At 41.6% G+C, this 24,779-nt stretch overlaps 1 protein-coding gene across 1 annotated transcript in view; it reads right to left on the minus strand.

Moving 5' to 3' along the window:
• Positions 1 to 18,179, minus strand: part of plcl1 (phospholipase C like 1) — a 121,407-nt gene extending 103,228 nt beyond the window's left edge. Inside the window, exon 1 of the mRNA XM_005933378.3 lies at positions 17,272 to 18,179. Coding sequence (XP_005933440.1) covers positions 17,272 to 17,454 — 183 coding nt within the window. The 5' untranslated portion in view covers positions 17,455 to 18,179. The remainder of the gene's footprint in view (positions 1 to 17,271) is intronic.
• Positions 18,180 to 24,779: the final 6,600 nt, after the last annotated feature.

The following is a 24,779-nucleotide window of genomic DNA, read 5'->3' on the forward strand; positions in this document are numbered from 1 at the left end:
TAGCCACATGGGTACTATAAAGTCACATGACACACTGAGCTAAAATCTTCATCATTATTTATGAAGGGACAAAATGCTCCTCCAGGATCTTTAAGGACTGTTAGGTAATGCGATGGATGATAGTGATGGAAAAGCAGCCAACTAGTATATCAACTCCAAATCACTTGTTGTTATTTCAGAAAACGCTCCAGGTGGAGATCAATCCTGGAATGATGAGGTGTGTCCAACCTTTCGGGTGGTACTGCATCACCCGGCTTTTACTAAATTCTTACATCATTGCTTTTGAATTAAAGGTGAGCCAACTGTCATCAGTAATGGCAATCGTGCTTTCTTATATAGTTGCAAAATTAGCTTTGCTGTTTCACGGTCTCATGCTAGCTGTCATGTGCTGCACTATCATTCAAACAGATCAATTTCCAAAAGGTCACAAGACAAAGGCCCAAGTGGGAGAGAATCCAAGCTGATCATAACGACTGGAGCCACAATAGGTTTCAGGCTGAAATCCAGCAGAATTCTCCTGGTGTACAATACGGTCACATTTTCATGAACATCTTGGTTATTGCTAAGCTAAGCCATGGAAATGTTTTGTGGTATTTCTCTTTTTCTCTCCACACTGACTTAAAGCTCCACTGAAAACATGAGCCTGATCCACCCTACAGTTTCATCTCAGAGGATTGTATTCACAGCTGAGACCCTCCAAAAATCTGTTGGCATAAAGAAATGGGTGTGTGCATTAGAAAAGAGCCAAAGAGTCCAGGAAGTCAGTGTTTTTATTCTCCTTTTGGTAGCCAAGGAAACAAACCAAAGATGACCTCATTCAAGGTTACAAGTCATGGATGGCGTCTATGAAACAGAGAGATCTGACTTACATTTAAACTCAGGTTACTGTGCCAGAGACAAAGAGGAGTGCCTGGTTTTTCCACGTATGTGAGATGTGTCCACCAGCCAGCACACAGAGCAGTCACCTCAGCAGCTAAGTCACTGTACATGTATGTGTGAGTGTGAAATGAGGAAGCCTTAGTCTTCAGATGTCTTTACGTCTTTTATTATATAGTTTCCACTTAAACCTTGTATAAACCTGCAACAAATGTTACAGCTTTGTAGACATTTTATTTGCAGCTATCACAATAAAACTTGTTTTTCGGTGAGAATGTAATTGCCTAATTTTCAAATATGTGTTAGATTTATCAAGCTATTTCCTATTTGCCAGCATTTTCAGAGATGTCCATTCCCTCTAGTATGACAGCCAGTATCCCTCGCCAGCCATCCGCTAACTGGGCAGTCAGGATTTGTGATACCCGCTTAGAACAGCCTGCTCCCAGCACACTGCCTTCAAAACCCTCGGTGGCATTTGCCTGTTAGTGGAGCGATAACTCACTTAGGTTATATCTGTTTCATGTTCTGGAGCAAATCCATCATGCTGAAATTAAAGTTAAACCTTCATAACTGGATCCTTTTATTCAACTTTATCTATTTTGAACTGAATCTTTCACTCATCTTTGATTTAACATCTTATTTTGAATTAAAACCTCTTTTGATTTAATCCAGAAAGGAAGGCAAGAGCATTTTCAGAAGAAGAAGACTGATGTGAAGTCAGTTCCAGAAATCATGAAATTATGTGTTTTGAACTCGATTCTGAACACCATCTGGCTGTTGTTAGTTGTGAGAGAGACTAGAATAAAATAAAATAATTGTAACGTCTGACCTTTGTTATTTGTTCAATAAGCAATGTGAATTCTGTTTATATGTCAAATGTTGAAAAGAGATAAAGTGCGTGCTTCAGTCATTGCTTGTTGAGTTCTGTATGAGGCTGAACTGTCGTAATGTAACATTACAATAATGGTCATGAATAAGATTAAGGACTATACATAAGATTAATATAATACTGGTTGTTACCTGTAGGTTTATATATTCTAGTCTATTCAGTATGTTATTGAAATGTTACAAATCTGTCAGTTATTCAGTATTTAATTCAGTATAATGGTACACTCTTCTTTCCAACATTCAAAGATCATTCCAGTATGCAAATAATGAACAAATCAATCCAGCGTTTTCCACACTTTTTCCAAATTGTTTCACATTGATATAGCCGACCTGAGCTGTGATGTCAGGTCAGCCTGACATCACAGCCTGAGATTGGTAGCCATTTGCACACTACGCATACTCTCTCTCTCTTGATATATGTGTGTGTGTACAACAGCTTTATGTTAATGTACAATCCTTAATATGTTTTGTTTGTGTGTGTGTGTGTGTGTGTGGGGGGGGGGGGGGGGGGGGGGGGGGGGGTTTGCAGAGGGAGTGTTCGCCCAGGGCGCCAAACAAGCTAGGACCACCACTGCTCAGAAGTCTGGACTCCCGAGTGAACCAGCCTATGAGCTTCTACTACTTAATGCAAAAACTAACAATATCTATTTTTGGCTAATTTAGTAGCAAACGTTAATGCTAACCTACAAAGTAAAAATAAAAACTACTTAAATACACATTATTCAATCTTATCTATGAAATTGTGCTGATTCCTGGGTTTTTGGGGGGTTTTTGTTTGGGGGGTTTTTGGACAGGGACGCGGGGGTGTTGGTTTTTTAAACAGCCCTTCGTAGTCCTACCATTCAATCAGTACATTCTTCCCCTCATCAACCAGGAAGTGGATCACTAGGAACATCCAGTAAATTTCACCAATGTAATTATAATTTACACAGCAGCAAAAACATAATAGTATAAAACCCACTGAAACGTGAGGAGAGTACTTGAGAGTGCAAAATTTGTATAACTGCAGACAGAACAACAAGACAATCAACCTTAGGCAATATCAACACCTGGAGAAAAAGAGAAAAGATGAAATGTTACCGTCTGGGGCAAAAACAACCTAACAGAGGCAGCAGAATGTTATTTTGTGAGGGACAGAGGCAATATTGTGACAATATATTGCTGCGGGCTGACAAACACCTGCACTGTTTGTTTGTTTGCACATTTCTGCACGTTCCACCCTTGGATCTATTTCTTCTGCTCTAGCCTCTTTTCTGCTTAATAACTCCATATGACGTGTCCCAACAAATTGTGCCTTCAAAACACCTGACTGTCCTTCTGTACCTGTGCCTGGCTCACTGTGAAGCTGCCACCCTTTGTGTCGTTTACCATTTTTCCTCTGTTGCTATCCAAGGCTGAATAAAGCTGATACAGGAGAGAGTGCACCAGTGTAACAACAGAATCATCTGAAGGAAGGAAACCTTGACAAATGTGAGAATTTGAAGGCAAAATCAAAAATAATACAAATTCTAATATCAGTAAATGTTGAAAAACACTAGAACAGCTTTGTCATGATCCTGGGTCGTTTGACCCAGCGTTTTGTGTTTTCTATTATTGTGATGTATTTTGGTTCTGTTTTTCTATTTCTTTGGGTTTTAGTTCTGTTCTTCCGCAGTTCAGTGTTTAGTCTTTTCTGCCTGTGTATTCCTGTGTCAAGTCTGCATTTCTTAGTCTGTGTCTTTGCATGTGTGAGTTCCTGTTTTATTTTGTAGGTCTGTGTCTCTCGTCAGTGTTTCTAGTTTGTCTCCCCTTGTCTCATTATGTCCAATTATTCTCAGCCGTGCCTCCCTCCTGTTTCCCATTCCCTGATTACTCCCCTGTGTATATAAGCCCTGTGTTTGCCCTTGCTCTCTGTTGTGTTGTACTGTCATGCTGTGCGGATCGCCCTGTGGTTTCCCTGTGAGTTTGTTGTTTCCAGTTTGGTTTGCTTTGTATGTCCATTTTTCCCATGCCAGCAAACAAAGCTGTGGTTTTGAGTTCATCCCTCGTGTCTAAGAGCCTGCATTTTGGGTCCAATTCCTGCCTGCCACACAGCGATTCATGACAAGCTTTAAAATTGGAATTTCACATGAGAGTAGAAAGTTTTTAAAGTTACATTGAATCCAAGCACACCATTGTTTTTCTTGTGACATTATCTATAAGTTTGATGTGTCACATGGCCCTCTTCATATTGAAAAAATAAAAGTTGTATCCAAGATGACCGACTTCTAAATGGCCACCATGGTCACCACCCATCTTGAGCAGTTTGCCCCCTCACATATACTAATGTGCCACAAACAGGACTTTATCACCAACCATTCCCATTTTATTACGGTGTATCCATATAAATGGCCCACCCTGTATATGCGTGCTTGTGTATAAATACACAAGCACTCATATATGCTTTCAATCGTGTAATTTAAGTGATCTAGGCAGCTCTGTTTTGGAAGTTCAGTTAACGCTAGAGATGTGTTTTGGAGTTTGTACATGCTTTGTCTCTAGGGGCCACTGCATATATTTCTATATAAACATATATAAATAAAACCACTTTTTTTTACATTAGTAATTCCTTTTGTGCATAATTTTATATTGTTGTTAATAATAAATTAATTAAAGCAACAAAACAACCTAAAGAGCCGGTTCGGAGCCGAAAGAGCCGGAAATCCCATCACTAATAGACATCTTAATCTTTGAATTCAGGTGTTTTCAATCCAATCTTAACAACATACACATACATCAAAAAAAAAAAAAAAAAAAAAAAATATATATATATATATATATAGCACCTAGCCATCAAGCCTGCCTTGACAAACATTTCTGAAAGAATGGTTTGTTCTAAAGAGCTTACTGAATTTCATATTTTAACAGAATGGCGCTGTTACAACAAGCAGATTTGTGTATTCTCTTCCCTCTTGAATATCCTACAGCCAACTGCAAGTAACTGAGCCACAAAGTGGCAGAATGCATAAAGTTACAGAGTGAGGTTGCCAAGTGCTGAGGCACATAGTGAACAAAAGTTGCCAAAGCTCTTCTGATTCAATCACTCAGACTTCAAAACCTCTTCTGGGATTAACATCAGCACCAACACTGTGCACCGGGAGATTTACGGCATGGCCCAGCTGCTCCTGTAGGTGGCCCAGTACTTTGTCCATATATTGTATGTTTCAGTGGTGGTGGCACATTGGCAGACCAGTCTGTGGGTCTGTGTCAGATGGGTACAGTATCAATAATATGTGGTTCAACTAGTCTGCAGGTAAACTCTGCTGTAGCTTCCTTCCCTTTTCAAGTTCACTTATCAACCAGTAAGCATTTGACCATCATCCACATCAAGCAGCATGCCATTCGGACTCCACAGGAACAATGTTTGAAAACCCATCTTAGTACACTCGCAGTACACTCTTCAAATGGACATAACCATGGTACCATAAGATTCAGAAACTTGAGGTTGACACAGGAGAATAATAGCTGCCACTTGACAGTTTAAATACAAAATAGTTAAAACAGTCGATGACATTAACCTGCCTCAGTTTGATTGCTGACTTCTGCCTTGATTATACTCTGATCCTGACATGGACATGGACAGCTGGGGACACCATGGCCGAGTACTCATTGGTATTATATCACTACCGCCGGAGGTGCATGTGTAGTTAGTGTGTTGTAATGTAAATTTCCACAGATGCACAGGCGCAGGCACATAGATGTTTGTTGCATGACAAAATGTATGTGATTCTGGCAGCAAAAGTCAAATCAAGGCACTAAAATATTTTACATGAAAGAATTTCTTGTTCATAAACATCTGTAGGTACTTAAAATGTAATATTTTTAGCTTTACGGGAAAGCTTTACATGGGCGCCTCCTAGATGAGATGTTCCAGGCATATATTCTAGAGCAGCGGCCCCCAACCCCCGGGCCTCGGACTGGTACCGGTCCGTGAGTCGTTTGGTACCGGGCCGCGAGAGTTGAGGCTCAGGTGTGAAATGTATGGTTTTCAGGGTTTTTATCGGTTTTCAGCGTTATTTTATTATTGTTTTTATCGTTAACTCGGTTTTCCTGGGTCTTTTCACGTGTGTTATGAATAAATCTTCTTTTTTTCGGTACCGGTACTAGTTTTATTTTGTTGTATTTATCCGCGGCACCTTAAAGGCCGGTCCGTGAAAATATTGTCGAGCATAAACTGGTCCGTGGCGCAAAAAAGGTTGGAGACCGCTGTTCTAGAGCAGACCCAGGACACGCTGGAGAGATTATATCTGTCAGCTGGCAGGAAGCACATCAGTATTCCCCCAAATGAGCTGGAGGAATTGGCCACCGAGAGGGAGGTCTGCTTAGATTGCTGCCCCTGTGACCTGGACCCAGATAAGCAGCAGAGAATATGACACATTTTCAGGGCTAACAGACTAGCATGTACATGACGTTACAGGCAGTAGCAGATCAGCTTGTCATATAGCAGCAATGGTAGCTGTTTATTCGGGATTCTTTTGTCATGCTAAGCTAATCTACAGCCAACCACAGAGCTTATCGCAAAACAGCAAAGTTAGCTGTCTGATTACTGTCGTAATGCCAAGCTAATCTACAAGCATCAGCAAAAAAGCACCAAATATGTTTTTGTTAGCTTAACATAAAGACTGGAAATGGGAAAGGATCTATCTAACATCTACAAATGGACCCACCACAGCACTGGGCATGGGTAGACTTATCAAGAACATTCCTAGACTGTTTGATTTGATGTGCTGCAGTGACAAAGAAACGTGTTCATTCTAAGACCTGCTTGGTCTCGATGAGCAACACAGGACTGCCAACACATTTCTTCAGCACAGTTGTGTTTCCATCCTTTAAAAGGACTCTAGTGGGAACAGTAACCCAAACACTTCAACCAGATCTTCACTTTAAAATCAATTATTTAGCTTATGGGGATTTGCCTTGTGTCAGAAAAACTAATTGATAACCCACAATGAACCTGTGTAAACAGAAACCACAAACTGAGTACTACAGGTCAACACCACAGAGAGCGGAAGGGGTAGGTTAGAATGTGGAGGGAGTTTGTCATATGTGGTTACCATGGCAGCAGGTGTATGTGCTGCCAGGGATCTGTGCTAGTCCAAGTGAAGTCACAGAGGCCAACCCTGGCAGCCGCGCACATTCCTCCTCTCTGAAAAAAATGAAACATGTCCTGCAAACAGACACTCACTCATACATGCTTACAGAGAAAAGCTCACAATCACGTGACAGCTGTTTATTCTTCAGACAGCAACAAACATTTGTAAATGACACACACACACGACCAGACACAAGTTTCTGGTAAGTCAGGACACACCCACTGTCTTTGTCAAGCAACATGTCAGCTGGACCGAGCACACTGTAATGATGCAGCACTGCTGCAGAAAACATGCTACAGAGCAACAGGCCAGACAAAAGACCAGAGCTACAATCCAGAGACAGTTACACTGAAATGTGCACATTTTTACCCCCAAACCAAGTCCATGACGATTAGATGGTCTAGGTCAGTGGAATCACAGTTCATACAAATAAAGTTCATGACTGCATCACGATAACATCACAAACGACATTCCTGCACTGCCAGCAAAAAGAAAACAACAGACACAAATGTTTTACGTTGTCTTGTTCTGACATTATTAAAGAAACATTCGTCGTCATTCTCAGTCTACTGTGATTGGGTTAGATTCATAGACAGTACCTAGTGTCACCACAAAGATGATAGATAAATATTTTCTTATACAACTTTGATGTGTGTGCAACTCAATTAAGATAAGCTTAACTTAGCATAATGACAGGAAACTGAAATCAACAGCTACATTTGCTGTCTTTATGTTTGGTAATCGGTAATTTGGTAATTTGCTTAATTTGGTAATTTGGTAATTTGCTTAATTAATTTGCTTAATTTCACAGCATTGGTCAGACAAAACTTGAAATTTATAAAAGTCTTTTTGAGGTTTTGGAAAGTTTTAATTTTTACAACATAAAAAGAGGAATTTGTGTTTATGGGCCTTAAGCAAATCTTTTGTGCATCTTGTTAAGGCCTTATATAAAAAGGGAACATTGATAGGCTGATAAATGCAGCCAGTACCGATAGATCAGCAAATAGCTAATAACCGGTCATTAATATTGGCTCGCTGATAAATTGTTTAGGCTCTAATGGATATAGCCATCATAACATCACATTCACCTAGAACCTACACCTGTCTCTTACATACACTTTATGCTTTGGATTAATTTAGTATGTTATCTCCCAATGCTAACAGCAGCAGCTCGAAATATAAGTCATACCATGTGCATATGCTTTAGTGCAGTATGTTTGTAGTGCATTATTAATGTGGTGGAAATTCAGTGGTATTGGGATCAAATTCCATGTCATCCCAAAGAAGCAGTGTTTTTGAGCGAGGGATTCAAACTAGCAAGCACAGTGAGAAAATGGCCTTTGTTGTAACATTTAGGATCTGAATGTCTGTTGGTGTGTCTGTGCACTGCTCTCCAGGCTGAAGCCCAACACAGCAAAACAAGCTGACATGCAGTCTCTAGAGTTTTCAGATACATCCACCCTGAGGTTAACGCCACACACTACTGCGCTGACACTCAGACACACACACTGCAAACTACATCTGCCTGGATGACACTAATTTTCCTTCGCTCCTTTTTCAGTACCCTCCCTCACATTTATTTCTTGGCGCTTCGCTTTCTACAACGCGTCAAAACACACTGAGCAGTTTTCCGTGTGTGTATCTCAACATCCCTCTGCTCTCTTTGCTTCCTGACATTTCTTTTTCCTCTTTGTCCCTCTCTTTTTCACAGGGAAAAACCCAAAGACTGACAGTGACAGAAAGACAGCTGTGCATGTGTTTATGCGGATGGATGCATCAGAGAGCTTTAAACAGGAAGTGATTTGTAGATATAAACAACTCTCCACTATCCTTGCCCACAGTCACCCTGCATGGCACCCACTCAACTTTAAACTACTCTGTGTTTTCACTTATTCAAATCCAAAATCCTCTCCTCGCTCTAGCGTCTGCAGTTCCAGCACCAAAGACCTTGTCGACTTTGCAGTGAAGTTCACCGTTAAAATCCCATATTGGTCGCATTAACTCTGACAACAAATACAAGCACACTCTCACGTGCTTTAAGCAAATGCGTCTTTTTTCCAAGGTCATCATTTACTACCTTTAACTGATACGGACCCTTTATTCAGCTGCTCACTTCTACGCCTCTTTCTCTGATGTTTTAGCTCCTGTCTCTTTAAGACCTTTTGTAAAATTCTACTTTCCTCAGATTGGCCAGCTTCTGGAAGCCTTCTGATGTGCATCATGTGCACATCAGTGATGTGCACTCCTCGCTTGTGAGCTGTATTTCCCGTACTTACAACAAACGTGATTATAGCTCCTTATAAAATACATCCTCAAGTATCAGTCAAGTGATTGCTTCCTTTAAAAAGTTAAACTTCTGATTATAGTCAGATTATTCAAGTTAAACACGATCCATTAAATGTACATACACTAACCTACAAAGCCATGTGACCTTAATACTTTACCGTGACACACGTGGGACCTTTACTTTGTATAACCTTGTGAAATAAAAAGAGAACTACACACCACATTGTTACAAGTAGCGTCGCAATAGCATAGCCAAAAATACCTTTTTTCCTTTCTTGTACAAAAAGCTCATTCTGATGCATGTTTGCAATTGACAGAAATCAATGTAGGCGCTCCATTTAATAATAAAAAATCCTTGTGCTGCTCAATGCCTACTAGCCTAGTTTAGCAAAATAGCTAAATGCATTCTCTATTACCTGTGACACTAGTAACATTTTATTTGATTGAGATGCCTTTAGATTATATATGTAAACTAACAGTTGTCAAAAGCTTCTTGCATCCACATTACCAACAATTATTCAACCAAAGAACTTCTATATAAAGAAAAGAAAAGCATGTCTTTTCCCCGGTTCAGGGGTTTTTGCACACTGCTCCTTGCCACAGCCTTCTGATCACATACTCTGACATGGCTAATGCAGACTGTCAATTAGTGTTTTTCCGCCTTGATTATTTTGCTGGAATGCTTTGGGCCATTTTCTTGATGAATGACCCATTTTCAGTCAGGCTTCAAACATATCCAACAACATGACATTCTACTGAAGAATGTCTCGATAAGCCTGATTCGTTGGTTCCTTTCATTATGCAAAGTCCTCAATGTTCTAATAGTTAATATCGGTCAATAATGTTAGTGTTAGAAAAAAGTTTCTTTTAGTTGGATGCAGTGTTGCCTTTTCACCAAATATGGTTATTTTAGTGGTAACAAAACAGCTCCACTGTTGGCTCATCTGTTTGGAGAATAGATTTCCAGAACGCTGAAACTGTCCAGAGGTAAAGTTGACACAGGAAGTGGACATTCCCAATAATGTTAACTCTATTATATTTGCCTTTCATGTGTGAAGTATCCACGTGTATCAGATCAGGAAGGCAGATGAGCAGATGTTGTGATGTTATGGTACCTAGCTTTTACCTGATCTATTTGTTTCACTGTGTTCAGAAGATACTCTATTTCTTGCCTCATAGTAGATAGATGGGCTTTCAGATAGATTTCAGAGATTGCTTTATAGTTTTCTCCAATAATGTGCTGAGACCAAAGTGCTCTCACTTTCCTTTTCCCGACACTCTCTGAGATCCCGTTCCCTCTTATATGGTTCATTTTTATAGGCACACCTTCATAAGACTAAATTAGCCTTCTTCTTCTGGCTATTGCAGGTGGCTCCTGAGCTCTTTTCTAACTGTTTTTGCATCAAGTGAAACCCCAGCTGTGTTGAGCAGGTAGCCATATAAGGCTAATGCAGGCTTTGGACCCTTGAATGTCTTCCCCTTGCTCGTTCTCCCATCTCTTCTTTACCATTTTAATTTTCGTTTATTGGTAAATGGACTAGTTCCTTAATAGTACTTCTCTTCTCTACTTGAGCACTCCATGTGTGTTATAGAACTTGCCTAATTCAATCATTCATACAAGCACATACAAGCTTTCTTTCACATGCATTCATACCCTGATCAACATATTGGAGAGCAACTTGGGCTTTAGTATCTTGTCTGGAAACTGGAGCAGCCAAAGACTGAACCATTAACCTTTTGATGAGTGGATGACCTCCTCTGCCTCCTGAGCTACAGCCACCACTATTGATCATTCAAATACCAATATATCGGCAAATGTATAGTATTGGCCTACTGATCAATCAGTCAGGCTCTAACAGTTACTTTTTGTACCTATGCTAATTCTCTTTGCATTCAGCTTTTTACTACTTCCTACAATTACATGGATCAGATTTTTTTTAAATATTAAAGAAATGGATCTGTTATTTTCACACGACACTGCGCTGTAAAGGCAGGCACCATAATACATTCTTCCTGTATTAGCTGTTTTTTTATTACTACAAAATTTCACGTTATACTCTGAGGTGAAGAGACATAACTTTTGCCGTCTCTCTATTTTTGAACCCTCCAAGGCCAAAAGACGCACAAGTGTGGAGAAATGATAACAATAACAAGTGTGTGTACAGAGCCACATGTGCTTTGTCTCTTTCGCTCTCACTCACACAAACTCCTGACCAGCAGCTGTGATGAGGTCTGTACTCGGAGAGATGTGGCACCAGTGGCTGAATGATACTGGAAGACAGAGGGCCCTTAGTGGTTAGCAACTGATCACACACAAAATCCACATAACCACAGGGGATGCTTTGTTATTACTCTTGACGGGTTTCCAGGAGTACAGTGCAAGCAAATCATTGTTCACATCTCGGCACAGCAGGGGGTGGCCGAAAATTAGAGTGAAGTCAGAACAATGATGCCTTGGAAAACAACAAAAATCAAAGTGGTGGCAAATGGAAGAAAGTTGCCGGGACTGGCAAGGTTAAGATGCAGAACAAGGAGAGAGGATTGCAGGAGGGAAAGAGGCAGACTGGGATAATGGATGAGAGCCACATTCCTGTGCACTTCTAAACCTTTATGTTTTCACCTCATTATGATTTTAAAAGGCTTTTAAAAGGAGACCTATTATTATTTCCAGCTCTATGTTTTTATTATGATACTCCAGCTACTCAAGTAGCTTTGCATAATTCAGCTTAAAAGAATCCTACTGATGCTTTATGCAGTCCCTCGTTTTAACCTGACACAAGCCATTTTAGGCTCGTTTCACTGCTAATCATTTAGCATCAGACCTTTCCAGACAGCTATTATGTAGCAATTGTTGTTGTATATGGTTCAACTAATATCCCGGGTGTTCTCTTATCCAAGTTTGGGCCAGATAGAAACGTTAGTTTTCCTCTCTGCAGGACTGTCTAATCCCTGCAATGCTGGCGAGTAACAATGTTGGCTACTTCACATCTCAGTCAATTCACCATGGCTGAACTCAGGCCATCCACAGGACAGGACACTCACTGGGGATGTTACATTTCATGATGTTCCCCAAATATTTGTCACAAAGTATAAAGTATTACTTACACGGTCGGAATCTATGATAAACACTTCTTGATGAATATCTTCAGATGTAGAAAATCAGAAAGCCAGCCAAAGGGTCTTTACAAACATTGACATAACTGGGTGTCATTACTGCCGACGTGAATTATAATTTTACTGAATGTACGTTTACCCTTAGCCAGCAGTTTTAAATTTCCCTCAGTGTCGCCTGCTCTGGCCCCTGGAAGAGAATTGACTATGGTTGCTGGAGTCTCCAGCTTCACATGTCTGAGAACAGAATCGCCAATTACCAGAGTTTGATTCCCGACGGGTGTGTCGCAGAGTGGGGAAAAGCAGTTAGACACATGAACAGGTTGGGGGTGTACCTGGGGCTTCTGTTTAAGACTATGCTTCCTCCTCACCATCACCCAGCCATCCTGTTTCCCCGGCTGCTCAGGGCCCTTCCAGAGCCTACGCTACCTTTGGATGCACCGGCTACAGAGGCCTGGGTAGCTACAGGTTCTTCAAGGGTACGAAGCAGAGTCTCCAATGCAGTGATCCTGGCCTCCAGAGCTCGAATAGCATAGTGGTTACATTATTTGTTTCAGACAGAGCCAGATGAATATATCTCCATCAAGTTGCTTGTGGAAAAGAATTAGATAATGCATTAATTCCTGTCTCACTTCTTAAACATCTGTGATGTTTAGGAAACTCGATGGCTCCTGGAAACGCTGCTGCAATTTTAATTTTAGTCAACTTGTGAGGCATCAAGGCTCTACGCTCAAAACACTACAGCAACAGAGATGGAGAGAGATGGTGTCCTTCAGCACTCCAGCAGTGAGCAGTCAGCCAACACGCAGGCCTGTCAGGGAGACATCCAACCAAGCCTTCCCCTGAGCTCGATCCTGAAAACCTGTGTGTCTGCGTGTGTGTGAGTCTGCGTGTGTTTGTTTTCATTCACTGCTAATCCTACACCCCACTCCCCAGCCTGACTGGCATGTCTACCACAGAGTGCATGTTTTGCCTTCTGGTCTGTTACACAGTAATGTCGTAAGCTAATTGCTGATGGTTTGCTAGGGAAAATTGATATTACAGCCTGAGCCTAATGTGTTTAACTTGATTGAGATTAACGTCCCCTTTGCTCACTCTTTATACATGATGAAGCAGCGTCTGGCAGCTGCCTCAGCAACTACAACCTGAATTATAACTCATGAATGAGCCTGAATGATGAGGTGGGAACAGTTTAAGACTTTAAAGTTTTGCTGTGTATTCAGGCGTCTTTCTGCTGATTTTTTTTTTTTTTGAAAGATACTCTGGTCTTCAACCAATTTTGTTACTTAATTTGTATTAGCGAGAAAAAAATTAAAGCGAATGAACTAACAAGCAAGTTTGTGCATTTTAAACCAACTCACATTGCTCTTACTCCACTCTTCTCTGTGCCCCTCCACCCTTAAAAAGCAACAGAGGGCTTTTCTCTGAGGCCCTACACATACAATTATTTGCTTATTAAACTGGAAAAGGAGGACAAGCTATTTCTGGCAACAGGGGTCAAGAGGTGACTGGCTGCTGGAAGGTTTTCAGGGTTTGGATGGGCGTGAAACTCTCCCAGATAGATTATGAGGGGAAAAGATGAACAACAGCGGTTCAGAGGTAACAGACATACACTTGTGTAATCCTGTCAGCCATGACTCCAAAACATTTGATCACCAGAGATCCCAACACTTGTTGTAGTTGCTTAATAAAAATGTTGTTGCAAATGTGCATGAGTTCTCGAGGTCTGCTAATAAGGTTGCTGTTCTTTGAGAACAGGTTCAGTACTGACAGATTACCAGGAACTGCGACACAGACTAGAACAACACGATTTTTTTGACTGGATAAAAATTTGACCAAAAAACTCAAGAATACCCAGGTCCAAAACAAACATTTGTCCAGTGACTTGTTTTGCAGGTCATACCTGTCACCATCTCCCCTCACTCCCTGTCTGTACTCAGTGTTCTCACACATATCTAGAGTGACGCCACAAACTCCTCCTGTGCAGCCGAATATTGTTTGGAACCCATGGGCATTACTTTATATTCTAGTGGACACAGCAAATTTTTCAAACATATTAAATATGTAAGGTACGGAGAAAGGTGACAGATTTAATGAAAGTGTTACGATACTAATGTTTCCATGTACATATATACATATAATTTCATATAAGAGCCATTTGATGAATTCAACGCCCTTTAAAGCTTCTTAGAGGAGAACAAACTGATATAATGATCTCTGCTGTTAGCTACATTAAAGGTCCTGAGCTAAAAGCTAAAAGGTGCAACTGCTGCATCAGTGCAAAAGTTTGGACAAGGATGTGTGTGTGTGTGTGTGTGTGTGTGTGTGTGTGTGTGTGTGTGTGTGTGTGTGTGTGTGTGTTTTGATGTGGTGTTCTGCAATAACAGGGGTGTGTGTGTACCCACAGACATGTAACTTGTGTGGGTGTTGCAGGCACGTGAGCATTTGTTGTCATAGTAATGTGAGATGTGAAGGAAGCAGCCGCGTCCTTTCACTTCACTTTCACTCAAGGTAAAGGGTAACATATTTCAGGTAAAAAGCTCTGTTGGTTTCATCTCAAGAGATCCCAGTTTGTGTGTGTAGACGGAGGAAAAATGCGTGACTCCTTCACTTTGAACACTATGTCACTCCTGCTTTGTATTTATAGATTAAAAGTGCAATCCTACTAGAAAATGATGCATAAATCAGACTTTATCAGTTTTTACATCTCTTTGTATGTTTGAGTCTCTCTGTGGTGGTTTTGAGCTTTGAGGTCAGCTTTAGTGTCTCTGTGGTTGTTTTGTTCATCTTCTTTTAAACTTTGACGAACTTGTAACTTAAAAAACATCAGAGCAGTCATTTCAAATTTCTTAAGACGCTTTAGTTCTTAATGAATCTGGTTGCTGGTGGGGATGATTTCCTAAGAAGTAACACAACAACCCCCACATTCAATTAATTCACAATAACTGTCATTGTCCATATAGTTATAGCCACATATTTCTATATGGTTTCACTACACCAAAAGGTAAGACTATAGCTTTGATATTAACAAACTTTCTTATTATCAGAGGATGTGAAAGGTCTTTTCCTCCTAAACACAGGTCAACAATGAGCAGTGCATCACAGTCACTTTATGAATCAGGGAAAGTTGGGGTTTTCGGTGGATCATAATCCAATTTGTTTTTGATTGTTAGCAGTAATTGACATCCTGACACATTTCCATTAATTACAGTGGCTGTCACCGACATCACGCTTCTCATCCGTCCATCTTTTTATCTACTTCCTCTGCCGGCAGCTGTCAAAGGACTCTGTGTTCAGCTGGGTCACCCAGATGGGGCGGACTCTCTCTGCCTGTGTACACCCCTGATGAGGGCCAGAATCGTCACCATCCCATGTGACTTGACTGCTGACATGAAATATGGGAATGACCTGATAGCATCAGATGGGAAGCGGACTCAGAAGGTCATAAACCTCAGTGTTTGCCTCTAATGTGAAGGAAGGACTACAGCACAAACATCACAATATAGAAACTGGGAGCAAAATTTTGTCTTCACAAACTGAAAGCACTCACAGTTACAGAAAAAACTAATAATAACTAATATATTACACTGTCTGAGACGCGCATAAAGATGTTGAGTTAGGGGCATCAATGTAATGTGCATATATATCTCCACATTTAGTCCACAGTTAGAGAAGCCCTAGCACTGAAAAAGGGTAACTGACCTGCTGCAAGCACATGCTGCAAGAAACAGTGAAATTATAGGATTTATTTTGGGGGGGGGCTTTCTTGAGACACAACACTGGAGAGTAAGACAGGAACAGACAGAGGTAAATGACCCCAAGGCAGATTTGAACCCAGGCCTCACAACAGCAATAGCCTCAAAGTATATGAGTCACCTGCCCACCCAGGTGGGATACACCAGTGATACACAAACTACGAAGTTTTAGTGACGTTTGATCTCATTTATTCATTTCTTGCATTGTGAATTTTTCATACAGGCAAGAGAAGAAGCTTAAACTTTGTAATGTCCTCCTGATTGCCACACTCCTTTTGTCCTCTGGGGTAAAAAATGACCCCAGGACAACTGGAGGGTTAAAATTGTACTTAAGTAGCTCGGTACCTGGAGTTTTATTAACATACACTGCTGCTACAAGTCAAGTGACATGTGAGCCGAGGTGGAGAGGATCCTGCTGAGCAGATATGTTAGACATCCCTCAAACACGATCCTCCTCACTCTGCTCCTTGTGAAAGTTTAGTGACCTGTAACCCGAGCACAGGTGAGGCTGGAGCAGCATGTCAGAGGTCAGGGGGCCAGCAGGTGAGGGGTCGTTCCAGCGTAAGCCGAGGTGAGTTTGAGTTTAGAGACGAGGGTGAACCAGGTAACATTTATTTACAGTGTGAGCCAGGATGGAAGTACGCATAGTGCAGGGAAGCACAGTGAAGAAGATCTTATCAGAGCATTTCATCCATAAACAACTCGCATTCTTTCACCCTTGCTGTGCACGATCCTCTCCCTGCAGCTGGCTCAGAACTGTGCACATTTTGCTCAGCTCATTTGTTTGTTCAAATGATAAAGACGCAAACTGTGGACTTATCTTTTAGGTACATGTTACCTAAAAGATAAAATACACTACAGGCATTATAAGCTGGAAGTGTGCTATGACATGCGTGGGTGCTGGCATGCATCCGCGCCATGAAAATTCTTGGATGGCACTGGGAAGGTGCAGTGGTCCGTGAACCCTGGCGTCACAGGGACTGGAAAGTCAAAACATTTAAAAGCAAGCTGTGACATTTTATTCCCAAAATTTTCGTCCCTGCAGCTTCACTGGCTTCCTCCTGAGGAGGCGTGTCACTTGTTGAGCCATTTCCCAACCGTGAATGAATCAAAGTGGATCCAACGGATCCAGTGTTTGGCGTTCGGGCTCATGTTCTCATGACTTAACGGGAAAACTGAGCCAGAACAACAAGTAATAAATGAATAAATAAACAGTGTGGCAGGCTGGGTTGGCGTTACACTACCTTAATGATGCTGCTCCGGCGAGGTGCCGCCTTCACCGACTCCAGCAGGATGGTATCAGTGTCCTGGCCGCCGCCGCCGGGGAGGATGACACCGCTGCGCCGACCGCGGGGCGCTCTCTGTGGAATATAGTCGGGCGCTTCGTCGCTGCACAGCCCATCTCCACATCCATCACGCTCAGACATGTCGACGAGGATACGGAGGAGTTGATTTAAAAGTAATTTGAGAGGGAAAATTAATCAACTCGTCGGATCTGACCCGAATAAAGTTTGCCTCTGCTGTGCCTGGATGCCATTTAAAGATGAAACGAGTCCTGTCTTCAGCACCGACAGCAGCAGCAGCTCTGTCCGCCTGGAGGAAACTAAGCACCCCGGTTTCCTTGATTGTGAGCAGACTCTCTCAGTCGCTGAGCACAAATCCGCGCTGACTTCAGGCTGTTAGTCGGAGCTGATCTCCACAGTCCATGTCCGCTCCAATCAGAGCATCACATGCGCGCGCAGACACACTTGGATGAAAGCTGAACTGATGCGTCCCCCGGAGACGCGCAACAAGTCCTCTCCGTCTCCCGTCCGCCTCCTCTGCTGCTCGAACAGCGGGACTACATGGGAGCGCGCGTAAAGCTTCGGGGAGCGCCTTTTCTTTCTTCCTTTCTTTTTTTTCTGCTGCTGAAGAGAAAATGTTGGAGGACACTTCAGAGTAGAGCCTGCGTGGCTGCGCAGCTCCCCTGCCTTCCTCCCACAGCGCGAGGACGTCAAAGTGCGGAGAGGAGCAAACCTAAGCCTCCTCGCAGCGCGTCGCTTTCACTGAAACAGCCGCTCCGGCTGTGCTGGCTGCACTCAGACCAACAACAGCCCACTTTTGACGAGGACGCGGAACACAACTGACAGTCGCGCCGCCTCTCGCCCGCGAACCCCTCCCTTCACCGCTTCCACCCAGCTCCTCCCACACGCCGGCCAAAAAGCACGAATGACGCGCGAAGCAGCCAGTGCGCGCGGCGGCTGGGGAGATCCGAGCCACTCAGAGCCTCCGATAGGTGGACGACCGAGTTCACGGGACCGAGAGAGACTCCTAACACTTCGTGGGGAGGAGCTGACAGGACATTATGTGGGCTAATGTATTGGTTGTATTTCCCAGCTGAGCCTAAATTTAAACCATTTTATCCGCACAGAGTTAGCAAATCATGTCCGATGTGCTGAAATGGATCATATATTTGATTCTAATTAAGCTCAGCTCCTGGATTAGAGGAGGAACAGATTTTACGCATTCAGTTTAGGCAGGTTTTCAGTGTAAATGAATGCTTTTATCAAAATGTTGTTTCTGGTGTTTTTCTTCGCTTACCTCAAAACTAGATGCAAGCAGAGCAAAAGAAAAGTGATGTGCTGACTCTGACTATAGTCTGATGTTTTATTGGCAAAGAATTCATAAATAAACTGGCCAAACAATAACAATGAATAATAAAAGTAACATTTAGGTTCAGGTCTGATATGACGGGAAAAAAAGCCTTTATACCTAATGCTGTTAGACATCCCAGGTTACACATAAGTCCCAAATATTGTAGAACATAGCCTGAAAACCAGATAATGAAACTAAAAAAAATCCACTGAGCCTCTCACATCGAATCTGAACTTCTTTTTTTAGTGTAAAACATATTTTTGACCCACTGAGAGGAATGCGGGGAAATGGGAATTTCCCATCAAAACAAGCCATTTCATCAAACTACCCAGGACCAACCCGTCTTCTGGGTTTCATGGTCAGGCAACTGAGAACTGAGACAGATGTGCTTCAAGCCTGACCTATGACCTCTGACCTTTTCAGTGGATGCTGATTTAGAGTGACAGGCAACCAGTAATGACTAGTGCAGAGGTGCAATAAAAGTGTTTTACATTATTCATTCATTACAGCAGCAGCCTCTTCCAGGGAGGTCAGAGATCAGGGTCAAGAGGCAGCAACAGGGATTTACTGCTCTCTCAGTGATGTATAAACAGGGTGAACTGATGCAGACAGATGCCACAAAGTATTGGGAAAGATGGATGCAAAACACCCATCCATTTATTGTCTCGGGCGAGGTAAACCCCGGACAGCTGACAGCCTAACACACACGTCCTTGGACTGTGGAAGGAAGCCGGAACCCCAGCCAACCACATTATTCAAAGCAGGTGACAGGTGCTGACCATCTGATTTAGATACTACAGACAGAAATCATCAAGTTGGAAGCTTAAAGAAAGGATAGAATTTATCTGGGAGAAAAATTAACAAGTCTTCATTTCATTAAAAACAAAAGGTATGATCAGTGTCTACATAATTCATCCTCTGGGGAACAAGAATATCTGAGACATCTCAGGGCTCTCACTGCCTCTGCTGTTAAGACATTTTATTAATAACCTAACATAAACCACCATGAGGTGCTGAAGAAAAGTCAGGAGATCCTTGTAGTCCATAGGATTCATCCTCTGGGGAACGTGGCTATCATGTCATTAAAAGCAGCACTGCTAAGCAAAGGGATTATCATCATACATCGAAGGTGTTTGCTCGTCGTTTCCTTTTTTACCTACCACGTGGAAAATCCCTGGTTCAATCCTGGTAGGAGACACAAATCTCTCTGGAGTTGTGGCAGGAAGGCCATCTGGTTAAAAAAAAAAAAAAAAAATCTGCTGGTTCAAACATGTGAAGCTACCTGCTGTGAGTAAGGGAGCAGCTGTAAGTCACTTTATCAGATTCATCCTCTGGGAGTCATGAATATATGTGTTAAGTGTCATGGCAGTCAACTCGAAATACTTTAAAAAATTATTTTTAATTCGAACTCATCATGAAATCCAAACAGTCTTATTCGAGGAGCCTAAAAATCCCAGTTTAAATAATAAATAATGTGAAATTCGACTGCGTTTAAATACATTTAAATGAACAGGTGTGACTGTGAGCCTCTGCCATTATATATCAACAATATTCCTGTTTAAGCAGATCCTGCAGAGAGAGTATACTTACAATGCTCATGTGAAATAATATACCTTTATGCCACAAAGCCAACATGAAAGAGTCCTAAATCCCAGCTGAACTTCAGCACCTTTCTCATGTAGTGGAAACACTTTGAAGCTGGTCGAGATTTGGCTTAAACTCACTGAATCCCCTGAATTATTATTTGAAGGTGTTCCCAACTGTGTAGATATGAATGTTTGTGTGTGTGTATGGCTGGACCTTTAGCCACACAGCTGTGGAATTTGGTCAGTGGGTGAGGCCTATTAGTGCATAAAGCTGGCCAGTGGCACCTCGCTGCTAGTAAGTATGCAAGCAGGTTTGTTCGGAGAAAGAAGGAATTCATTTGTTTATATTTTCTCATAAAAGGAGAGGAGGCACAGATTGTTGCCTTGTAGTTTCCAGGTTTCATGAAAACTAAGCCCATCCCAAGGAAGCTGATGACTTTTAAAGAAAACATTATTATATATCAACAAATTTTATTTGTTATATACTCAAATGCCACATAAAACTGCCACTTTGTATTCATTTTCATCATGAACAGCAACGTAAAAGTATATCACATGAAAAGAGTACAACCAGACATTTACCACACCTCCATCCATCCATCCATTCGCTTCCGCTTATGGTTTTTTCAGGGTTGCAGGGGGCGCTGGAGCCTATCCCAGCTGTCATAGGGCGAGAGGCGGGGTACACCCTGGACAGGTCGCCAGTCTGTCGCAGGGCTAACACATAGAGACAGACAACCAGTCACACTCACATTCACTCCCGCATTCACATCTATGGGCAATTTAGATTTTCAATTAACCTATCCCCACAAAGTGCATGTCTTTGGACTGTGGGAGGAAGCCGGAGTACCCGGGGAGAACCCACGCAAACACGGGGAGAACATGCAAACTCCACACAGAAAGATGGTGTGGAGATGGTGGAATTGAACTCACATTTACCACACCTTCAAATCTATTTATAGTAGTATAAGGTGTATGAGATTAGGCCTATTAGGCCTATTTAAACTATAAATTCTCCAACATATCAGAGGCTGCCTGAACATAATGTGACACTAGCTGTCTGAAAATTGCAGATTCCAAAGTAGACGTTTGATCCGGATAATGATCTTAAGCTGACCAGCAAATCCACCAAGGAATGGCTCAGAAAGAATAAGTGGAGGCTTAATGAATGGCCTCGATTTTAATACTGTTGAAATGTCACGGGTGACTTTAAATAGCTGTGATTTTGACAGGAGCCTATCATATGTGTTGCAGCTGAAGGAATTTTACATGGACAGCAGTGGTGCTATGGGTGAGCTCTGAGGGTCAGGGCCATCGAAAAAGTTAGCTGAATTCATACAATCATATTTTTACAAACATAAATATAATTATGTCATGCAGGTTGGTAATGAAAGTGTTAACGATCCACATTTGCAAGAAGTTATTGTTGGAATAACCCAGCTCGGGTTAATGCAGGTAACTGGTCTGTCTGAAGACACTAAGACCGCAGTGGTTAAGCAGATGATGAAGAGTGACATTTGTGATTTGGAGGCCAAGTCACACATTGGGAAGTACATGTGATGAGACTTGACTTTGATCTACCTGCAGTTTAAATGAGTTTAAGTAACACAGACACCTGTTCACAGTGCACTTCAAGGAGCACAGATGATTATTTTCATGCCATGTGGGTTCGTCACCCCCGTCCACTCCTTTTGGATGGCAGTAACTGACCATGGAAACACTACACCTGGAACGCATTCCTACCTCTTCTTGGTTTGGTTCAGATGGCTGGGGTGACAGCCACACATAGCACTGGGACATACTGTGGTATGCACTAGATCAGCATCCTCCTCAGCCTTTGGGGGCAACCAGAGCAGCTAATCTTGTCTAGATAAGAGGAATGTTACACCATATACCCATTAATTTATTTAAAAGAACAATTTACTGACCACCGAACGACAGAAAAACTCCTGATCTGGCCAATATTGACCCCCTCTGAACCACCATGGGTTGCATCTGAGGCCTTGACACCACAGCACCTCCCTTTATTATCATTTCAAACTCTAGTTTCTGTTTAATACGATTACGTCGTGTTTTGGTAGCGTTTGCTTGTGTTTCTTCATTCTGTCTATGAGCACGATACCTTGAGAAACTTTGAATGCATGCTGATAAAATGTGTTAGAGTTGCAGAGCGAGCCCATGTTAACATTAAAATCTGGCTTACAACCACCAAGGCCTTCAAGGTCATCTCAATGACTTATTGGTCCAAAACTGACAAAAAACCTTGAAACTTAGAAACTATAATTCTATGACACTATAAAGTGCGCCGTGTATTGTCTATATAATGTCAGTAAAATACTGTACAAGGGGGCGTCGGTTTAGCTCAGCAGGATGAGCGGGCAACCACATGCCTTAAGGACCGCGAGCAGTATGCCCGGGTTCGAGTCCAACCCCCGACCTTTTGCTGCATGTCTTCCCCTCTCTCTCCCTGCTTTACTGTCTCTATCAAAACCAATATGGGTAGTGCTGTCATGTTTGACCTTTGACCCCTCCTTAAAGGGTAATAGATTGATCAGAAGGCCTTATTCCAAAATGTATTCAATTCATTTTTCACCTCAAAATTCTGCACACAATAACCCATAAATGACAAAAGTTTACTTGAAACTCTTGCAAATATATTAAATATTATATTAAAAAAATAGAATATACATCATTGCTTATATTTAAAACTTATAGGCAAACAGGAAATGCTGCATGGGGATTTTATTGTGACTTTGTACATTACTGTAACATAACTGTTAATTTATCATTTAAATAGATGTACAATAATCCTGAAGATTAAAAACTTTGTTCTCTCAATATTTATTGTTTCCCTTTTATTTTAAACGGTTCTCAATATTTGTTGCTGCTGCTGGCCGTTTATTTAGTTATTTATTATATCTTTTGTCAATAATATCTCTTTAAACTGAAAAGACCTTCAGGTATCTGCACAATGCACATAGACCACACAGCATTTTCATACACAGATACAAATTTTAATGAAATATATGCAAATACTTTTTCTCTTTTCTTTCTTTTTCAGTTGAATGTGTTGAAAATGTGTTGCACTCACTCTCAGTGCCTCCAGGTGTGCCAGTGCTGCTGATTTCATGAAGCCACTCGTGCACCGTGAGAAAATCTCTTTCCTGCTTTGTGCACGTTTCTATCAAAGAGATGAATCCTACATTTTATAATCGTGGCTACGTTTGTCTGCGAGCACAACACATACATATGGTTGTTATTATGCATTGTGATTCAAGTTGAGGTCAGCTGTCTTCCCTTGAATTTGTTGTGTAGCAGGTGGCAGTTATGCAAACCACATCATTCTGTTTCTGCTGAATAAAGGTTGCTACACCAGTTCGAAAGCTCTTCCCATAAAGCAATGTTATAGAGATTATGGTATCTGTTCCTCCAGATACAGTTTTAAAGATTGTGTATGTTTTTTTTAAGTTACCACATTCCTTTGGTTGTACATTTCTGTTTACATGGTGTGTGTTTTTAATATGCACAGTAGCACATACAATGTCAGGGTTTTTCAGGTGGGCGGAGGTGTAATCACCATTGCTTGTTTTTAGACATGTAATAGATAGCGTGGTACTTATTGTTCTGGTTATGAAGCTTGTCTCCATGATAACCAGGAACATGGAGAAGCTTGTTTTACTGTTACTGGCGTTTAAATCTATTTTAGTACAAAATCATTCAAAGGAAAATATCTACTGTAGATTTAAACTTTTCCATCCTATTTCATCTGTTCAAGGCTGTGTTTATATTAACAAAAATAAATGAAAGGAACAGCTTGACATTTCTGTATCATATTCTGCTGTATAAACAGTATAAACGCTGGAGACTGGAGGTCAAGGAGGTAGCAGGCAGTGATGAAGGAGATGGGGCACGTCATGATTCTCCTCTGGAGGCTGGCAACCAGCGAGGAAGACCTAAGTGGTTCGGCTGAGGACTGACTTTGACCAAGCCAGCAGCAGAGGTGGAGACCCCCTAAGGCTCATGTGACGTGTACATATACAAGTTTTACAGGAGCTCTGTGGGTCCTGGAACAGTTGGCACAGGATACTCAGAGGCTAAAGTACTCACAAAACACAGAGCAATGAGAGACAACACAACAAAGGACAGACACAAACTGAGGGTTTAAATACACAAAGGCTGATTCAGTAACAGGTGTAACCAATCATGGGAAACAAGATAAAGGAAGTAAAAGTCAAAGCAAGACACGAGCGACAAAAGATTATCAATATCCAACAGGAACAAGAACAGAAACGGAGACTTAACGAGAAATAAAGTATGAATAAAGTATGATCAATCAATCAATCAAATAAAAGGAAAGCAATATAAACAAAACTGTACTCAGGAACTAAGAGCTTCAGACTAAATGCACTTAGGAAATACATGAAGAAAATATAGTAACAGAAAGCAAACAGAAGATATTCAAATAGACACAAACTATAAAGTTTATCTATGAACTCCTGGGTCAAAGAGACGGGAACATGAAAGAGCATGAA

Source organism: Haplochromis burtoni, unplaced genomic scaffold (assembly GCF_018398535.1).
Source record: "Haplochromis burtoni strain Fernald_Lab_line unplaced genomic scaffold, NCSU_Asbu1 Contig_165, whole genome shotgun sequence".
In the NCBI taxonomy this organism is placed as follows: domain Eukaryota; kingdom Metazoa; phylum Chordata; class Actinopteri; order Cichliformes; family Cichlidae; genus Haplochromis; species Haplochromis burtoni.